The 20,410-nt window shown below is 39.2% G+C and overlaps 1 protein-coding gene and 2 long non-coding RNA genes across 3 annotated transcripts; 2 read left to right on the top strand and 1 right to left on the bottom strand.

Annotated features, from left to right (window-relative positions):
* Positions 1-866: 866 nt before the first annotated feature.
* Positions 867-2,273, top strand: LOC108671521. Its single transcript, XR_001930815.2, has 2 exons — positions 867-982; positions 1,577-2,273. It is a non-coding gene; the product is annotated as an uncharacterized LOC108671521 (long non-coding RNA).
* A 1,593-nt stretch (positions 2,274-3,866) lies between these two features.
* On the top strand, positions 3,867-9,165 carry LOC108671522 (14-3-3 protein epsilon). Its single transcript, XM_018159076.2, has 3 exons — positions 3,867-4,042; positions 8,113-8,312; positions 9,079-9,165. The coding sequence occupies exons 1-3, from the start codon at positions 3,979-3,981 to the stop codon at positions 9,163-9,165; spliced, it is 351 nt and encodes a 116-aa protein (XP_018014565.1). The 5' UTR covers positions 3,867-3,978.
* Positions 9,166-15,941: 6,776 nt separating this feature from the next.
* Positions 15,942-19,706, bottom strand: LOC108671523. Its single transcript, XR_001930816.2, has 3 exons — positions 19,343-19,706; positions 16,331-16,472; positions 15,942-16,040 (listed from the first exon to the last, which is right to left on the bottom strand). It is a non-coding gene; the product is annotated as an uncharacterized LOC108671523 (long non-coding RNA).
* Between the last annotated feature and the right edge of the window lie 704 nt (positions 19,707-20,410).

The following is a 20,410-nucleotide window of genomic DNA, read 5'->3' as shown; positions in this document are numbered from 1 at the left end:
TTTTGCTATGGGTGAGTCATATAGTTCAGCTTCTTCAGAATTTTTTTTATAGAATTATTTATATTATTTACTTTTTGCTAGTTATCTACGTGTAATAAAATATGTTCCCCTGGTAATAACTATTAGAAATAAAGTTCCCACTAGAATATTTTCACTGGGAACCTTATTTCTAACAGTTATTTCCAGGGGAACCATATTTCTATAAATTCATATATCAGGGCTCTGCTTCCTCAGCGTTTTTTATAGAATTATTTATATTATTTACTTATTTGTAAAGCATTGCAGGTTATTTAATGTGTTTGAGGTTCATTTGACTTGAATAACATCTTCTGTGGCACTATCAGTTCTTAAAAGTGGTGGCTAATGAGGCCATGCCAGGCACAGCTGCTGGCTAATGAGGCCATGCCAGGCACAGCTGCTGGGGCTGTACATCTTCTATCATTATTTTTATCAGTATATTATTATTTTATATATATATTTATATTAGTATATTATTATTTTTATTAGTATAGACCCCAATGAGCAATATGTTGATGCCAAGGTAGGGTCTAACGTATAAGTTTGAGACATTCAGTAAGTTATTGTCTTGTTGAGCGTATGTATCTTTAATTTTAGTTGTGTAACCTCATGATCGGTTCACGTCACCACACACATTCATACATGTCACCACACATTGAGCTTGTGTTACCACACACTTCATCCACACATCCACCCCTTGTTGGTGGTGTCGTACTTGCGCGAGGGGGTCTCTTATAAAAATGAGACTGGGAAACCACAACAACAACAACACATTAATTATATAGGTACTAATATAATGCACCAGAAATATACATATAATACACCAGCTAACCATCCCTCCATATCTCAGGACGGCAACTCCTCCTGGCTGAACCCCAACGAGACCATCACCACCACCGCTGTGCCAGCTGTTGTTGCTGAGGTCAGCGGCCATGCCTGAGCCTGCTCCAACTTACATAACTTGGTAACTATTCTTTTAATAATTTACATTATTGGTAACTATTATTTTAATAGTTTACATTATTGGTAACTATTATTTTAATAATTTACCTTATTGGTGACTATNCTGTCTCTTATACACATCTAGATGTGTATAAGAGACAGGTCTCAGGGCATGAAAAAGCGGTGCTTGGATGTCTACAAAGCCAACGGGGAGCATATCCGTAAATAACCTTTAGCTTTGCAGCTGACGTATGTTTTGTTTTGCCTAAAATGTCAAAGTGTACAAAGTGGGGCTAACCTTTTGCGTCGGTGCAAAAACCTGTGTTTTTCATTTTCTCCGTTACTAATTACATTTTCAAAACAGTCTATTGTATTTTGATCATTGAGACCAAGACGATTCGTCTGCCACCATTTGCACAATAAAATTCGATGTGTTATGATGTTTTAAAAAGGTGGGGCTAACCTTTTGCGTCGGGCTGTATTCATTGTGAGAACAAGTTATTGTTGAAGCTTATGATTAGCAAATTCAAGTCATTGCATGTTCATCAGTCATGTAAGATATTGAAATTATGCCTTTTGATTCATGGATAAATTGTAACCTATTTTCTTGTTGCAGTACTAAATTATCGCTGCAGCAACACAAATGTCTCCCCTCACTGCCTCCTACACGAGGGGCACGTCTCCCCTCACTGCCCCCTACACGAGGGGCACGTCTCCCCTCACTGTCCCCTACACGAGGGGCACGTCTCCCCTCACTGCCCCCTACACGAGGGGCACGTCTCCCCTCACTGCCCTGGACGTCTGCTGCCTTACCCTCATATCGACCCCGCGGTGTTTGTTCGTTGTTTTGGTCCCCGTTTGTGATGCACATTACAGCGCCTATATTTATTGTAGGCTTATATTTACCGTAGGCTTTCCCTGGTGTTGATATGGTCTGATTTTAACACATTTTTAATAGTATAAAGCCGTTAAAAACCGTTATTTAAATCACTTTGAAATCTGTAGCATTTTTCCCAACCGAGAAGATGACTTGCGTGTTGACCGTTGAGTCGGTCATTTAAGCTAGTCTGTTTTGAAATAGCATTTGTGAATAGCAAAATAAAATGTGAAGAAAATTATTTATTTAGAACCAAGTTTTATGGAGGAAGTCGTTTCTATTTTTAACTATCAGATATATTATTATCGATCATTTATGAAGAATATGGTGCCTTCTCCTTGATCATATCTAGCAATATATTTTTTATGAGTAAGTCTGTATGTACGTGCATCATATCAGCAGAGATATATATTTCAAATACATTCCTATGCCTGGTCTCTATCTTTACTATTATCCACGCTCCTTTCATTCATTTTAATTCTTCCTTTCATTCAGTTTCGTTCCTCAATTTAAGAAGTTTCAAGTCCTGAGGCAAATTTATTTAAATAATAATATTGAAGGCTGAGGTAATAAAATTAGTTAGCCGGAAGTATGGGGGATTTGAGAGTCCAACTACGACGGGACAATCCGAAAATTATTGATATTTAAACAAGTAAGTAATTTTCTGGATAGTGACACATTTTCTACTGGAGCACTGATATATTATGCAATTTTGGTATAATAATAGTCGCTATTCAGTAACTGCGGCATGGCGACTTGTGTGGCATTGTCGGTAATTAAATATGATGAATATGTCTCGAGGAGATGGTGAAGCTCTAACAGCTTGTAAGGAAACGAGTCTCTGAAGTACGAAAACCTTTGTGATGTTGAAGGTTATCCTCAGGTTACAGGCAATAAATGGAGCTTGAATTTCACTGTAAACTCGGAAAAAGTTTTACGTAATAAACATATATGAGCACTCGTGCAGCAAGGTGATGTGCATTGCTTGTTACCAAAGTTATTTAACACAGTTAAAGTTATTTTGCCTCCATGAATGTCTTTAATTGCTGAAATAATTTTATACGAAGTATAAATATGTTGGATTTTTCATTGGTTGCCGTTCTGTCCATAGAACCTTACTTGAACAAACATTCAAAATTTTATTGATAGAGGCCAAAACACTTGCCTGGTGTTGTCTTCATAGCATAGTGATGTCGGCGCTGAAGAATAGGCCTGATGTGGCCTATTGCTGATTCTTGTACTTTTCGTGACTTGTCCACTTGAGATCTAAAAACAGGTCCTTCGACCGGATCTTTTCCTAACTGTCGATAGTTTGATATAGCTACAAGACTTCCACCGGGTTCGATATGGTGCTAGGCATTTCAAGTCTGAACATATATTTCTCCATAGCTTTGTCTAGGACTCTAGGTCATGGTTGAATTAATACATTAATTATAATTCCACTATGCTCTAGGTAGTCTGTTCTTGAACGCGTTTTTACTCGGAGCGAAAAATGATGAAAAACCTAATTAAATCTATATAAATAAAATAGGTCAAATGGTGTTTGATTGACGGCGATAATGAAAATGAGAGATCAATGTGCTTTAGGGCTAATTATCTATCAGATAGCTGTTTTTCGAAAATTATTTTTTACATAATTATGGGGTCGGAAAATTAGTATAAATCGGTTTAATGAGTTAGAAAGGTGACCGGAAACCTGCTGTCGTTGTACCTGTACTAGAGTATTTATGAAATGTTATCCATAGGGACATAGCTGTACATCTATACTAATTGTTTTTATGGGTTTATAATGTCTGCAAGAGTCACCGGCATTCATGTTTTGACGTAAAAAAATCGAATAACTCCTGCTACCAAGAAACTAGTTCGTATTCGAGATCGTAGTAATAATTCGTAAATTTCATTTGCTCGTGTTCAACCGTTTTTTCTTATTTATTTAGTTTTAATCCATTCTTAGCCAAGCTGTCAAAATCCTAAGTTTACTTTACTCGACATTGCATAGTTTTGGCAGGTGCCGGCGTAGTAATACTGAAGCAGGCAATCGGGCGCGGCCATATTGGACTGAGTTCTCACTAGCGGTGCAGACGTTCCTTGAAGCTTTTCAGTCAAGCACAGCAAGGCCGAATAATAAAACACAATCCAACATGACTGAGAGGGAAGATAACGTCTACAAAGCCAAACTCGCCGAACAGGCTGAGAGATATGACGGTAAGGAAATAAATATCGGCTTATTTTTGACCTAAGCTACTCTCTGGTTTTCAACCGCCGCTATTCACGTAGTAATCGAATTGTCTCAAATTAGTTTTCAATGTTTATGACCTCTCTTAATTTGCACCGATTGACATTTAAGCATTATCTCTGCCAATTTATAGGAAGAATGCAACGAAAAATTAGTACACACCAAGATTTTACATGCAAACATTTAGCGTCGCGTGTGGCGTACAATCGATGGCTTGCGTGACTCACGCTCCAGTTTAACCAAAAATCGTGACCACGCGATATTTTCATTGTTTAAGCGTTAAGTATTAAAGATTCTTTTGATTAATATTGCTTCATTCTTTCTACATGCTCTTTATTTTGTTTTTTTCTGTGTTTCGCATATCCGAAACTTGATTTTATGTTCAACATATGCCCGGTTCTGGAATTTTGAATACAATGTCCAAGCTCAAAGCTGGATAGCTGGAATGAAAGCAAATTGCAATGCCCTGCCTCTGGCCCTCTCTCTGTGCTCTTTTTCTAATTGTCTTGAGAAGATATTGAATCTAAAGAGTTATAAGTTAATAGGAGACTTTTAAATCAATCGTATAATCATTGAAGTAGAACTCCAATAACCTGAAACTGAAATGAGGACAAGATTGAATCTTGAACCTTCATAACATCAGCTGGCAACAGCTGCATTTGGCAGCCAAAATAAGTAATAATTTTTTATTATGATGCAATGTCATGGAATTAATTATATGGCTGTATNTGCAGTATTTCGACACGCAAATGTATGACGTCACCATTTCAACCATCAATGAACGCATGGAACTAAAACAAAGCTTAATATAAAGGAAAAGCTGGAGAGGTGATGGAATTACCTACGATGTCGGAATATACCGCGTTTACCCTAGGTGAATTGGTATGCAGTTAAGTTCCTGAGTTAATGTTTTGCTCAAAAATAAGTATTGGAATTTTTTTGCACGCATCAATGGAATATGAAAAAAGCAGGAATTATCAGATTTTTTATTATAATATTAAGCTTTGTCCTAAAAGCAAATGGAAAAATTTGCTTTTAAAGCGTCTCCTTGCCAATCAGGCATGGAATATATCTACTTGGTGAGCCATGACTGAATTTTTCAAGCCGTGGTTTTATGGATTTGCCAGCCGTGATTCCATTTCTTCAAGCTGCGATTCCATTTTTCGAGCTGTGAATTCCATATCTAGGTCATGAAAAGTCATTTACGACAAGCTGCAAATTTATGTACAAAGTCTGTGCAAGTGTTACCCAAAATCTTTAATTTTACCCTAAAACAGTCAAACGGCAACAATAACATTTGTCTTAACTGTAAGCTGAACACGTGTTAATGCAGTCTGACTGCTCTGACATGAAAGCAACTTTGAGCAATCTTTAACAAAACATTTAGGTTGACTTGTTGTCATTATGATTGATGATTATGTTCTGCAGGATATTTTGGTGGGAACGGTAAAGTAATGCGGTTTGTGGAACTTGAAAATGTCATGACCCGCGATTTTTGCAATCAAACAAAACTACTAGACAGTAGAGCCATGAGATTTCATACCTACTGAAATTATGTGATGTTAGAGCTGCAATATTTCAGACAAAAGTTGGATTTTTCCTGACCTGGTGCCAATTGCAATCATGCTTGAGCATTGCAAAATTGTATTTACTTGTTTGAAAGTCTGATAATTGTCAAATAGTTGTAAACAAATAGATAGAAATGTATTCGTGTAATAGTTGAAGTTGAACATGTCATTTGATAATCATGCTTAATTATTTCTGGAAAATAAGAAATTGGTACTGCTAATTGATGAAAAATCATAACATTTTCAATGCATGTGCATGAAAATTATGGTCTAAATGATTGAAAAATTTCCATTAAAAAAGTCAACTGCTAATTTATATCTATTTTTGGTAACTCAATCCAGAGGCTTTGTTTCATGAGAAATTACTGAACAAAAAAATTATTTTGAGAATTTACCTTGGCAAACAAAAAAATTCAGAAAAGAAAGAACTAATGCATCATCACCAGGCACATGTCCCAGCTTTCAAGACATGACACTCCCATGTGCTGGAAGATTCAGCTTTGATCAGACACTCTTTATCTTTATTTTTAATATTCCATATTATTTACTGATTTTTGGGATAATTATAGCCCTTAGTCATGCCTCCAAAGAAGGTTCTGAGTGATGGTAGAACTGCAGTGAAGAGGAACTGATCAACAATTGAATTGAAAAAGAAAATAATTTCCAAGTGTAGACAAGGGATACGTGTGTCTGACGTCACCACCAAATGCAGCATGGCTGCATTGACAATCTCTATGATTTTAAAGAACAAACATTTCAGAGAAGCTTATTTGTCAAAAGATGTGAATACTTTAATGAAGCAAAGAACTGAAATATTGAAAGTGAAAAATGTTTTGCATTTGTATATTAATGAGAAACAGTTCAGTAGGTTATAGTTCATTTGGTACGGTATGGTTATTTACAGTTTTAACTATTCTCATTTAAAAGCATGCCTGTACAGTATATATAGCCTGTATCAACGATACATTATCTAGTCAAGAAGGGCTCAGGACCAGTTATTTCTGCATCCATATTTTCTCAATATGGAAATTATTTGTTTACTGAAATTTGTTGCCATGAACCTCTGAGTAATTGATTATTGTTGTTAACCGTGGTTCTACTGCACTGTCCTGCAATCTGCATGTAAATGAAGGGAGCCTAGTGAGACAGTGCTGGTAGACACAATTTACGTTTTTTGCGTCCCTTGCCAACACAAGTTGACCAAATCATTCTAGTATGGAGATGAGCTGAAGACGCCTACTGCGCGTCTAATATTAAATATGCTGATGTGCCATTCTGGTTTGTGATCCACTGGCCATGGACACAAAAGAATTAAAAATTTTCAGAAGTATTCCCTCCTAACCGTCAATTAACATTTTGATTGCGATTGCTTCATCTCGTACTATTATTTCATTTGTTGTAGGTACTATTATGAAACAAGATTGCCAGATAGTATTTTTTTTTCTGGACAAATTCCGCAATTTAGTTTTTTGTCAATTGCATTGGCCGGCTAAAATTTATGAGAGGGGTACTTCCTAGTTAAATTTAAATAAGAGGGAAATGGAATTTTTACACCGGAACCTAAAAATATACTAGTATATATTGAGTTATAGACCTTTTTTGGCGTTTTAGGTTCCCGGACTTTGCTGTACTCTAGGCCAGCTGGCAACCCTGAATTATGCACCATTACGTCCTGAAGAAATACATTTTGTGGTACACATATGGCCCAATACGCAGGGAACGTGTTAAAAGATTGATGTGAACTTCAGGTTCCTGGTTAAATCTGCTTGATAATCCTGCTTGTCAAGTCACAAGATGACTTGATAATTGCTTCACAATTTTAATGTGCCATATTAACCTGTGTGTCTTGAAGTAGGATTAATAATGGTATAGGTATAAGTCTTGTAACCACATACTCGCTGTATCACAGATATGTTAGAAGCACCATCATACATTGTTTCACAACCATCACACTGTATTGCTACTGGCTACAAGTCTCTACCAAGCACTTTGATGTGTCCACAGAAATGTTGGAAGTACCTTCAAAAATTGTATCACAACCATCACAATGGTATTGTATTTAACTTAACTATCACAATGATATTGCTACAAGTCTCTCTACCAAGCACTTGGATGTGTCCACAGAGATGGTGGAGGCCATGAAGGCCGTGGCTGGCATGGACGTGGAGCTGACGGTGGAGGAGCGTAACCTGCTGTCGGTGGCTTACAAGAACGTGATAGGGGCGCGTCGGGCGAGCTGGAGGATCATTTCCTCCATTGAGCAGAAGGAGGAGAACAAGGGTATACATTGTTTCACAACCATCACACTGTATTGCTACAGGTCTCTCTACCAATTACTTGAATGTGTCCACAGAGATGGTAGAAGTACCATCATAAATTTTATCACAACCATCACAATGGTATTGTATTTAACTTAACTATCACAATGATATTGCTACAAGTCTCTACCAATTACTTGAATGTGTCCACAGAGATGGTGGAGGCCATGAAGGCCGTGGCTGGCATGGACGTGGAGCTGACGGTAGAGGAGCGTAACCTGCTGTCGGTGGCTTACAAGAACGTGATAGGGGCGCGTCGGGCGAGCTGGAGGATCATATCCTCCATTGAGCAGAAGGAGGAGAACAAGGGCGGCGAGGAGAAGCTTGAGATGATCCGCAACTACAGAATTGCTGTGAGTCTTGTCTTGAATATTGATGCTATTTAATGTGAGTGTCATTTGTGTCTATCATGTGGCTTCCGCAACTACAGAATTGCTGTGAGTCTTGTCTCGAATATTAATGCTATTTAATGTGAGTGTCATTTGGGGCAATAATGTGGCTTTGAGTCTCCATTATTTGCAAGAAATATACACAATGAGGCCCTATGCCACTGCAGCTGTACCATTTAAACTTGGTTTTAACATGCAAAACTGCCAACTGCTTGCTGCTGATGCCATTATGTTTGGGTTCCAATTGAACCTTTCAATTTAAAATAATAAATGTGCTTTTCTGGTATTCAAATGAAACGGCTAAACACATTTTTTATTATTTCAAACATTAATTATGTATTATATACACAATGTCCTATAAGTAGNCTGATAATTTCTGTTGTCATGGGTGGGTTTAGCTTGAAAAACTGCCAGTGACTGGCTGACAGAGTTACAAACTCTTATTAATTCTAATAATATGGCCTCTGTATGATTTGGTTTGAATCCTTTGAAAGCTGAACATTTTTAATGCAGGTATGCTTGAACCCATTGTGCGTAACTAAGATTGTTATTTAATTACTGTTGAACTTGATGTTAACCTTGAGTAATGGTGTTCATATAGGTTTTTTTTATTGCATAACTTGTGGTCAGTTCTGAAGTTAGTAATTAATCATTGACTTGAGAATAGATATGACCTCATCAATTGAATTTGTAATAGAGAACAAGGAAATAATTAAGTTTAATGCCGCAGGTTGAGAATGAGCTGAAGGACATCTGCTCGGACATTCTGGGCCTGCTCGACAAACACCTCATCCCCACAGCCAGCAGCGGCGAGTAACGAGACCATCACCACCACCGCTGTGCCAGCTGTTGTTGCTGAGGTCAGCGGCCATGCCTGAGCCTGCTCCTACTTAGCTAACTTGGTAACTATTTAAATAATTTAAAAATTTATAAGCGAAGAGAACGCCACAAAAATTCAGCATTTCTCTATTGAAAATGTTTTGGGGACCAGCTCCATCCTAGGTTCAACAAATCTAGAACACAGTAATTCGAGAACTCAATAATTTACCTTATTGGTAACTATTATTTCAATATTTACCCTATTGGTAACTATTCTTTTAATAATTTACCTTATTGGTAACTATTAGGGCATTTTCTCATTTATGGGAAAAAAGGCACTATTGTGCTCGCCATGTCCGTCTGTCTGTCCATCCGTGACTCCACGTTTTTGTCGACGAGAAAATGCGCTCTGTCACTCACTGCAGAGAGTACTGAGTTATATTTTTTAAATAATTTACCTTAAGTAGCCAACTTTGTGATTATCAGTAATGTTATTAAAGCATTTAGGCAGACGACTATAGCCTAATTTAACGTAACTGCCGTCATTAAGCCTTTTTTTTTTTGTGCGGTAATTGTTACTCTTTTCAGCCTCTGCTAGTTATTGTATTTAGGTAGACGACTATAGCCTAATTTAACGTAACTGCCGTCATTAGCTTATTTTTGTGCTGCAACTGTGAATAAAATGACTTTAAGCTGCCATGGTTATTATAGGAACTGTGTTGTCTGTGCTGTGTCGCCAGTCACTGCCCAGTGGTGGTGATCAGAAAATTATTTGAATTATTATTAAAAATTGTTTAAATTTACAGGAGAAGGAGGTGACCAGAAGGAGGCCGTAGAAGACGTCGAGAACCAGGAGACCGCTGCCAGTTAATTACCAGCCTGTCACAGTCAGCACTTCTCTACTGCTACTACTTCTACAAGCATCCTCCTCCCCCCCACCTTATCCCCTCAAAAATTTATTTCAGGATAACTACTGTCACTCCCCCCATCCCCGACCGTCACCGCCAGGAAACACCTGTCCATTGCCCAATAACTTCTCATTGTTTTTATTCTGGTGGCATTAGATTGGCGTCAGCACAAGACTGATGTTCGTACCGTCAGTATTGATAGGCTGTCACTGTTTTGTGCTCTACACTGTGCAGTTACTGTATACTGTGCTGTGGGTACTGCCACGAATACTGTGCAGTAAACGATGCTACTGACTCTGTGCAGTTAGTGTGCTACTCTCTGTACAGTTACTGTGCTACTTACTGTACAGTGAGCGTGGCTATATACTGTGCAGAAGGTGTTCCCACATACTGTGCAGTGTGCATATGCTGTGCTGTGGATGCAGCTACACTGTGCAGTGAGCCTACACTGTACAAATGTTGTTGCTAAATATTGGACAGTGAACGTACACTGTACAGTTGGGGTGCTAACCGTACCAAAAATTGAATTCTTTCTTTAGTATCAATGTGGATGTTTCATGTGGAGTCAAATTGATTCCATGCGGCGAACAACATTGTTTGTGATCATCATGACTGTTCCGTGTGGACATTCATTGTGTACGTTAAATAAGGTACATTCCTCGACGCGTCTTACTACCTGTACAGTCCCACCCTTGATCTTAAGACTGCACAGTTTCTTTGTGTTCATTTACGGTCTCAGTCTTATTGTGAACATTCTTCTATTTACACATTCCTCTTGTGCTTAAGTGGGGACTTTAATAGACTGTGTAAAGGTTCAGCTCTTTGTTAAGACGTCTTTTAAGTACTTTTTCTGTTCCTACCAACAGTCTGCTGGTGGCGCAGTAGCTACTGTATTGTGTCTACATTCCTCGTATATTCTTGTTCGCTCGGGATATTTAAACAAGAGGCATGTAAAAGCATTCCTCATTCCGCAGGGATGAAGTTTGGTTCATATTTCTTTAGAGGCGCTCTCGGCTCCTTAGTCTGTCCTAACATCTCTTGTAATTCAATGAAGGTGATGTCCTATTAAAGTGAATCTCGTAGAACGATCTTATGTGAAAGGAAATTCAAAATGACTAGGCCAGTTCCTTCTTTATTCGGCATTCGCACTGTCCTTTAATGTGATAATTATTTAATTAATGTTTCATCCTTGGTTCCGCTCTCTGACATACATAGGAAGCAATGGAAACCTCAACCTTGAATACCTTTGTGAACATGGTTTTTCTTTTTCACCAAGAGTTCAGTCTCCCACTTCAGCGTAAATTCTAAGTTTTTTCTTGAGTCTGTGGCCTCCTTATCGTGAGGTATATATGGTCAGCCCAACACCCCCTAGCCCTCATCCCTCCCTGTATTAACTCCATCGCTTTTAGTTTAAATACATCGTCCAGTTAGCCACACACATTTCTTATTATCTTTAATTCCATACCTCATGTTCTCCTGATAATTTATGACCGGTGCCGATAATCCGTCTCTTTCTGTACATCTTTTTTTTTCGTTGTGCATCTTTCTGCTGTACATCTCTCCATGAGATGTACAGCGACTGTGTGTTCAGTTGTTTGTTTTGTGACACGCGTCATCTGAACGACGCTCGCTATGACTTATCTTGTACCTCTTCCCCATAACTTGGTTTCTCCTCTTCCTGACATTTTTTTACCTTGCTCCTCCCCAGACTTGCCCTGTACATTCCCGTTTATTTAAGTTAGTCCTCGTCGCTTTAATATCTTTAGTATTGTAATTATTAGTGGAGGGATATGTGCTGGTTGTCTCCAGCCAGTGCTGGTTGTCTCCAGCCGGTGCTGGTTGTCTCCAGCCAGTGCTGGTTGTCTCCAGCCGGTGCTGGTTGTAAGATGTTTAGATATCGCAACCCGTTAATTACTCAACTTGGTCCCAGTGAAAAGCTTTACGTGTGAGAAGATTTCAAATGCCACGTTCATGATCAGTTATTAGATAATGATTATTTATATGCTAATCATCCTTATTGAGGTTAATGGTCGAACAAGTAATTGGTAAGCAATATGAAGTTGTGGTAATTTGAGGGTAAAGTGCGTGACTGTGTATTATATTAGCCTTTAGTTACATGTACTCCTGTTTAGCTTTACCTTTAGTGTTCACATCCGCGGTGCTGCCGCCCCCGCTCTTCTCTTGACACCTTGTCCGCTCTCGTTTCTTGAAGATTCCTAATTTTCAGCAGATTATTTCATTCGAAATAGGTTTGATTTGGTATTACTCATATGTAATACTAAACAATGTATTGTTTGGTAGTACAGAAATCACTGGCAGTTTGTCGTCTCCACATCATTGCTGTCGAGTGAAGCACCTCTACTAAAGCGTGATAGTTCATCCTGTGTTTTCTGTATAGTTTTGAACTTTGTGTAGTACGTGACTCAGTCGGAGTCCTCATGACAATGTGTGTTCCTTCAATGTATTTATTTGGTTAAGATCGTGTAATCGCTCTTTTAGTTTCATTTTATTGACATTCTGTGATGAATTTATTTTCTATTCTTTTTTTTTCGTGTGTGTGACATGAATGGACACAAGTTTTTCGTTGCTGAACAGTGATGCTTTCCAGTATACAATCATCACTCTAGGGCCTCAGTCACTCTCTTCATCCCTCTCCTTTGAGGGAACATTGACACATCAAGATATACCACCCTCAGTTAGAGGGGAGGGTCCGAAGGTTATCAGAGGGTTACAACCCGCGCCCCTCGTTAAAGGGTTGTTAGTTGGCAACCACCAAAGTTTCTGTAAGACTCCTCCCCTCACGTCAGGAGTATCATCGTCTTGTTCTTCGTGGCTATTGGTCGTTGAATGTGTCCACGTCAATTGGTGATCTCGTTATGCTAGATTCTGGTCCAGTGGTGGCAGGGGAAGTTTTTTTATTATTTTTTCGTGCGAGTCAAGTGAAGAATTGCGCTGCCCTGGCTACGTGTTCAGCCACGAAATGTTCTCGACGCGAGACGAAAGAGACCACGAAGACCTAGACACAGCCGAGGGTCTCGTCAGGAGAGCCATAGAATTGAGGACAAGGATTGTTGACTTTAGATCCTGGTGGCTAAGGCTCCTGGCTGCTGATAGCTCTGGGACTTCTGATGGCTGAATAGCAGTGGTCTCTGACTCCTGATGGCTGACTAGCAGGGGTCTCTGGGACTCCTGATGGCTGAATACGTTTCTTGGGAACACTTCCATGTTAGCCATAAGCTCACAGCGGCTCTACTCCTTCTCACGCTCGTCAGAATCTCGCCCCCGTTCCGCATCCCCGGGACTTGTAAAGTTTCTAAGAATGAAGAATCGTAACTTGATAATTTACATTCCTCGAATGCACAACGTTTACTTTGTTTATAATAAATTTACTAAGATCTCGTTAATGAAATTACCCGAAAATTCCTGCTTCGTATATGCTAGAGATGATCCCTCGGCTTGAATGCTTAACGTACGTCGAAGTCGTTATCTCGTGGGTTAGCTTTTGTTTCGGTATGACTAGAAAGCTCTGCTTCATGACCCATCCTTTGACCCGCTTTTGATGCACAACGACGCGAGGCTTGAACCATCCCTTGAGGCACAACGTAACGAGGCTCTTGTGGTCACCTCCCGGTCCTCAAAATCGCCTTTTTTTATTTCCTTGGTCGTTGTCTTCAGTCGATAGATTCTGCTCATTTAATGTCTTCTCTCTTCTATGCATTCGTACGCATTCTTGATATTTTGAACTAAGACCCTTAACGCATTCTTTAATGTTAGTCACTTACGTCAACCTGCGGCATTTTGCATCCCATTCCACGGGCCGTTATGCGCGATAAGCTAAATACGAATTGCAAGGCATTAAATTAAATTGTAATGATTCTTCGTTTGCTCTTTAAGTAGTTCAACAAAAGAGGAGGAAATTGAAGTGTCCCAGCACGCTCTTTGTGTTCTTTTGGTTACGTTGGAGCGACAAACAAGCGAAGCTTAGTCAGTAGAACCGTGCAATGTATCCAGCTTATGAAAACTTGGGTGTTTTCTTCAAATTTAGAACCTGGCTATACATTTAATAGCGTCTTCAGATATGAGGTAACGATGGTCTTAGCTCCGCTTGTGCGTCGCGTCGATGATTACTCAATAAGCGTTATTTGGTAAGTTGCTGTAGTTGTGCGTGTGTCTCACCTTCATTATCGAGGATGTACAATTTTCATTTACTGTTTTGTACAATAAAACAAATCACCCACCACGACGTTTTATTTATATCCTTCTCGTCGCGACGCTGAACCCGGACAGATAATACACGTCGCTTTCGTGCGTCAATGAATATGGCGGTGATATATATTCTTAGTATAGGGAGCGACATGATGTACCTTCCGTGGTGGTCAATATTACCTTATGACTATTCTCATAGCGTGTCCATGGTCGTCCAAAAGTACTCCCAAGATTCAGCGCTCCTAGGGACGTCGTTCCAGAACACCCAACTATAGTCGCGGTGTCTCAATGCGGGTCTCGGCTGTAAGCTTAACCCTCTACCGCCGTGTTTCACTCTCCGGGTACATAACTTTCAACTTAGATTATACGTAAACTATTGAGTGTAGCAACCTGAGGACGTTTGTACGCAACAGGGAACATTTTAACCCTCTACCCCCGTACAACCGTACGTCAAACCGTCATCCAAAAAACCTCTTGGACTAATCAGACGCTCATACGAGTTCCTAGATGCAGAAGCGATGAAGCAGTTGTTTGTTGCTGTCGTGCGCCCGAATCTAGAGTTTGGAACGTTGTGTGGTCGCCGAGATTTGAAAAGGACAGAAATTTAATAGAGAATGTTCAAAGACGTGCAACAAGGATAATTCAAGGCTTGAAGGGCAAGTCCTATGAAGAAAGATTGAAGATTATGAAGCTTCCAAGGCTCAGTTATCGACGTCTGCGTGGGGACCTCATTGAACTATACAAGTATACTCATGGCTTATACAAGGTCCCAGAAGGATTACTAGAATTTGAAACAAGAACCAACACCAGGGGCCACGGCTATAAGCTAAAAAAACCGCTGCAACTTCTCCACGCGAAAAAATTTCTTCTCGCTTCGAATCACCGACATGTGGAACAGCCTCCCCGATGACATCGTTGGCGCTCCAAGTATGAACGCGTTCAAGAACAGACTAGATAAAGCTATGGAAAAATATATGTTCAGATTTGAAATGCCTAGCTCCTTATCGAACCCGGTGGAAGTCTAGTAGCTACTTCAAACTATCGCCAGTCATGAAAAGATCCGGTCAAATGACACGAGTTTAGATCTATGAACAAGGCACGAAATGGAAAAGAATCGGCGACAGGCCACATCAGGCCTACACTTCAGAGCCTGTCTCTTATACACATCTAGATGTGTATAAGAGACAGTCATCACACGCCACACGCCGACAGACACCACACGTCACCTCACACCACACGTCACACACACACCACACGTCACCACACACACCACACGTCACACAGACACACGCCACGACATGAACAGCATGACATGGGAGCCTACCTAGAGCCAGGGAAGGATTCGTCAATCATCTCCAGCAGTCGCCTGTATTCGTCGGGGGTCAAAGATCCCCAAAAAGGGTTGGTGGAGCTGCGTGGTAGAAGCTTGCCATTTCTGAAGATCATTAGCAAGCCGTGTACATGCGTTACCCTGAACCTAGAGTTTGGAAAGGTCGTGTGGTCACCGAAATTTGAAAAAGACAAAAATTTAATAGAGAATGTGCAACAAGGATAATTCCAGGCCTGAAAGGCAAGTCCTATGAAGAAATATTAGAGACTAGACGAAGCTATGCAGGAGCATATGTTCAGTCTTAAAATGCCTAGCAAATTACTGACCTTACGAGCCCGTCACGGGAGGCCTCAGGCGCACACTCGTCGTCGTCAGACGACGACGACGACCCACTCGTCTGCTGCGCCTGCGCACGTGACTCGGGTGGATCTGCGGACAAGCCTGGTAGTGACATAACATAACATAACCAAACATAACATAACATAACATAGCGATGTCAGCGCTGAAGTGTAGGCCTGATGTGGCCTGTCGCCGATTCTTACTTTTCGTGCCTTGTTCACAGAAGATCTTAAATCGTGTCATTTGACCGGATCTTTAAATGACTGACGATAGTTTGAAGTAGCTACTAGACTTCCACCGGGTTCCATATTGTGCTAGGCATATCAAGTGTGAACATATATATATTGTTTTTTGGGACGTCAAGTGTGTCAGTGGCTCACCTTGGCCAGTGGCTCCTGCAGCAGCTGTGGCCAGTGGCTCCTGCGTCTTTTCCTCTGGTCTGCGTCTTTTCTGCTGTACGAGCTCTCTTATCGCGTGACCCCGTTGTACGTTCCGTTGTCGACGTTCCGCCATCGCGTGACCCTGTAGAGATGAAATTTAATGCATTAATATTCACTCAATTCACTGATATTAATGTATCGATTAATGTATTACGGCCGGTTCTTAAAATTTTCATCGACCTTGAAATGAGTGTTGAATCTGCATATTTTGTTAATTCAATGTCAAAGATTTCTTTAAAGACTTTCGTAAATATGGCGGACAGTGGACTTAGTGATGTATCAAAGATTTTGTCAAAGATTTTTTTTTTTTCAAAGATGTATCAAAGATTTTTGTCAAAGAATAGACTTTTTGTTGAGCAATCAAATTCTCTAATAAATACCGTAAAATGGGGTAACTTAGACCACTTTTTGTTTTTTTAACAAAAACACCCAAAACTCAAAAACTATTTGACATAGAAAAATTTTGTCAATGGGTATTAAAGGCCTAATACTGAGGCTACGTAACACAATAAAAAAATTTAAAAAGTTTGCATATCTAATAGGTTAAAAAATTTAAAATGTGACCCATGAAATTTGCAGTAATCGACCCTTAAATTTGCAGTAATCAAGAAATTTCTTCCAAAACTACTGAATAGATTTGAACAAACTTAGTAATTAAATACCTAACCTAAGCAACGATGATGTTTAGCTTGCTACAATTTTTTATTACAACACTTCTCTTGAACTTCACTTCTTGTTTGTTTGTCTTCTACAAATCTTATAATTGATATTTGACACACTTCTACCTGTCCAATTGATATGAAATTTTGTACACTTGCGTAAAGTTGGAGACAATGTATGAACCAATTGACAGAAAAAATAATTTTAAAAGTTAAATTTTTTTAGAATAAATAGAACCCAAAATCAAAATGAAACTTGAGGGAGAGTCTAAAAAACTCTCTGCTTGGCCACTATGCTTACTTACATAAAAGTTGCACACTGGTGTTTGCTTAAAAATGTGATTGACAGAATTTGCATATCTCATTCCAAGATAAGAATTGGCGGCCATTTCCGCAAAACGGGGTAATATGAGACACCCCCCCCTGGGGCGCCCGGGCATGATGGAATTCTAATTTCGAAGGTTCATATATTATTTTTATCCACCAAGACCACTTTTTCAAGCCAACATCGTTATTTGAGGCAAAAATGAACTTTTTAAAGGCTTAAAACATGTACGCTAACTTGCTCAGTTTCTATAAAGTAATCACTTGGAACTTGCATGCCTGCACCTTTCACTCAACAATTAAAATTAAAATTATAAAAAGTATTAGTCAGCTGAAGATTTGTCTCTTAAGTTGACAGCAATGAACTAAACTTCATAAAGTAATTAAAACTACGCTGCAAAGCAGAGTTTTCCATGATGCACACTAAACATGCAATTCAGGCGAGCAGAACTACACATCACAAGAGCAAGCATGCAACTGCAATAGCTTCATAGTTCATTCCTGCCTCCCGGTGCATAATCTAGCAGGATGATCATTGTTGACAGTAAATTGAACTTGATGGTAAAGTGAACTTGAAATGACCAAAAGAAATGTCTGACACTGCCATGTCAAATGTAATCATAGAAGCATGATGTGAACCTATGCCTTGAAAAAGTTACAGTTAATCTCATAATTTTGTGTGATATCGAAAACTTTGTTGGTATTGTCCAATAATGAGATTTTTTGCAAATGTGGATGTGTTTTTTTTTATTTTAGAACACATTCATTGCAAAAATTTGTCAACTAGCCTACAGATAAACGACTAGTTAACTTGATTGAGGCGTTGCCAACACAGGAATGGATGTCAAACCACGCATGATTTCGGATGTGTGGCAGTTTCTAATGAGCTCAATGTATCAATTTTCACGGCAGTGGAAGGTGGTGTAATGTGGTAGGGTAGGTTTTTTGATACATTTTCTTATTTCAACATGAGAATATATTAGGGTAAACGCGGTATATTCCGTCACATTAAGGACGCATCGAGAAATGAAAAACTATAAAAAAATAACCGTATGCGTTACTCAAGTTCTGTTTGCTTTAGGTGACTCTCAAAACACTGTAGTACCTGTCTCTTATACACATCTAGATGTGTATAAGAGACAGGTATATTAACACGTGCTGAACTTACAGTAGAGACAAATTTTATTGTTGCCGTTTGACTGTTTAAGGGTAAAATTAGAGATTTGGGGTAACACGTGCATAAACTTTGTAAATAAATTCGCATTCGCACCTCGTAAATGGCTTTTTATGGCCGAGATATGGAATTCACGGCTCGGTGAAATAGAATCACGGCTCGTAGAAATGGAATCACGGCTGGCAAATCCATAAAACCACAGCTCGAAAAATTCAGTCGTGGCTCGCCAAGTAGATATATTCCATACTAGCCTATACAGAATTCCACACTGCCTTGGCCAGGGTAATAAGAGACATCCCTAAAACTGCATTTACAGTAGAGCCTTGGTTAGCAAAAGCTCCAGTTAATGAAAAAATCAATTAACAACAAAGAAATTTGATTACATTTACCTTGCTCAGTGTAAAAAAATTCACTTAACAAAAAATTACTGAATCAGTCATCACAAAATTGTGCATAGATGTCATAGATAGAATTGAGCAGTAAATGAGCACTGGGCAACAAAGAATGAAAAATAATAACCTAAACTATGATTTATTTCTCCAAAAATATTCCTTCTCTTTCAGGTATGTTTTTTACAATCTTTTTTTTTTTTTTTTTTAGTAAAAGTCTGCGCCAATCTTGGTACTCTGAACTTCAACCACTGGGCCTGGTGGGCCACCCTGTCCCTGCCCATCCCATCTATTCTTCACCAGCACTGACATAATGACATTAGTGATATACTACTTTACATACTTTAAAAGAAATACGAAAGTTATTCCTATAGCTCCTACAGGCTACATAGCTATATAAACTCACCTTGAGTGAACAATCGAAGTACAGTAGTACAAATTTCGCACTTCGTCAGTTTAAATCAGCGCGGCAAGCTGCGACTCCCTTGTCCGTGTTCCTTCAGGACTGAAACTAAAACAGTGGACTTGATGTCTGATTAGGTACTTAAAGATTGTTTTTATTTAACAACTTAGGAATTCTTTACCAATTACCATTAGAAACTTAACACGATATTTCAATCATTAAATTTGTAAGCGGACTGAAATACTGATCACAAATGAATAATGAACCGATGCATTAATAAGTTAAATTCGTTGATGAGCTTGCGCTATAGGAATCGCATGACCGACGGTCACGTGATTGGAGAACCAATCAGGATGCAGGAAGCAAGAGACTGTGGCGTCTCTCATTTCATGCGTGCCAATTAGAGCGCAGGAAACAAAAGACTGTGGCGTCACTCATTTCATGCGTGCCAATCAGGACGCACGAAACAAGAGACTGTGGCGTCTCTCATTTCATGCGTGCCAATCAGAAGGCAGGAAACAAGTGACTGCAGAAACATTTCAACGCTAATTGCGTAGGGTTAGCTGGAAAACGCCCTTAGTTTCTAATAACCACCGTAAAAAATAACCACGTATCTCACAGCCTTGTCGGTCGAGATACTCTTCAACTGATATCTATTCTTGGTGTTGGATCAATAATAATTTAGCTGGAACTTCAGGGAGGTACTTGAGCTTTCTGCTCCACTAATGCGTTTCATTTCATGCAGTTCTTTCAATGGCGGGCAACGAAGTCACAGTCAATGAGATAATAAAAACTATAGGAACCAAGAAACTTTGATAGAAACTAGCAATGAGGATGCAGGTGCACTAGTGCTGGAGCTGCACATGCACCAGCGATAAATATGCACATGTTCTCAGGCACACGCACACGCGAATAACTTACAGTCTCCACCCTGAAATGTAAGTTATAGAACATTTTTCGATCTATAAGAACATTCAAATTATAAAACCAAATATTTTATTAAGAAATAAGTCGAAGATAAAATGATTTTTTTTATTTGTTACCGATGCAATGACTTTAGTGAGCTTCATG

The sequence above is a fragment of the Hyalella azteca genome, unplaced genomic scaffold, assembly GCF_000764305.2.
Source record: "Hyalella azteca isolate HAZT.00-mixed unplaced genomic scaffold, Hazt_2.0.2 contig4157, whole genome shotgun sequence".
NCBI lineage: Eukaryota > Metazoa > Arthropoda > Malacostraca > Amphipoda > Hyalellidae > Hyalella > Hyalella azteca.
This window is presented reverse-complemented; position numbering and strand designations above follow the sequence as displayed.

Excerpts from the sequence above, each read along its gene's own strand:
- LOC108671522 (XM_018159076.2), top strand. The coding sequence starts at position 3,979 with ATGACTGAGAGGGAAGATAACGTCTACAAAGCCAAACTCGCCGAACAG. Across the intron at positions 4,043-8,112 it reads ACAGGCTGAGAGATATGACG|AGATGGTGGAGGCCATGAAG; the intron begins GTAAGGAAATAA and ends ATGTGTCCACAG. Across the intron at positions 8,313-9,078 it reads TCCGCAACTACAGAATTGCT|GTTGAGAATGAGCTGAAGGA; the intron begins GTGAGTCTTGTC and ends TTAATGCCGCAG.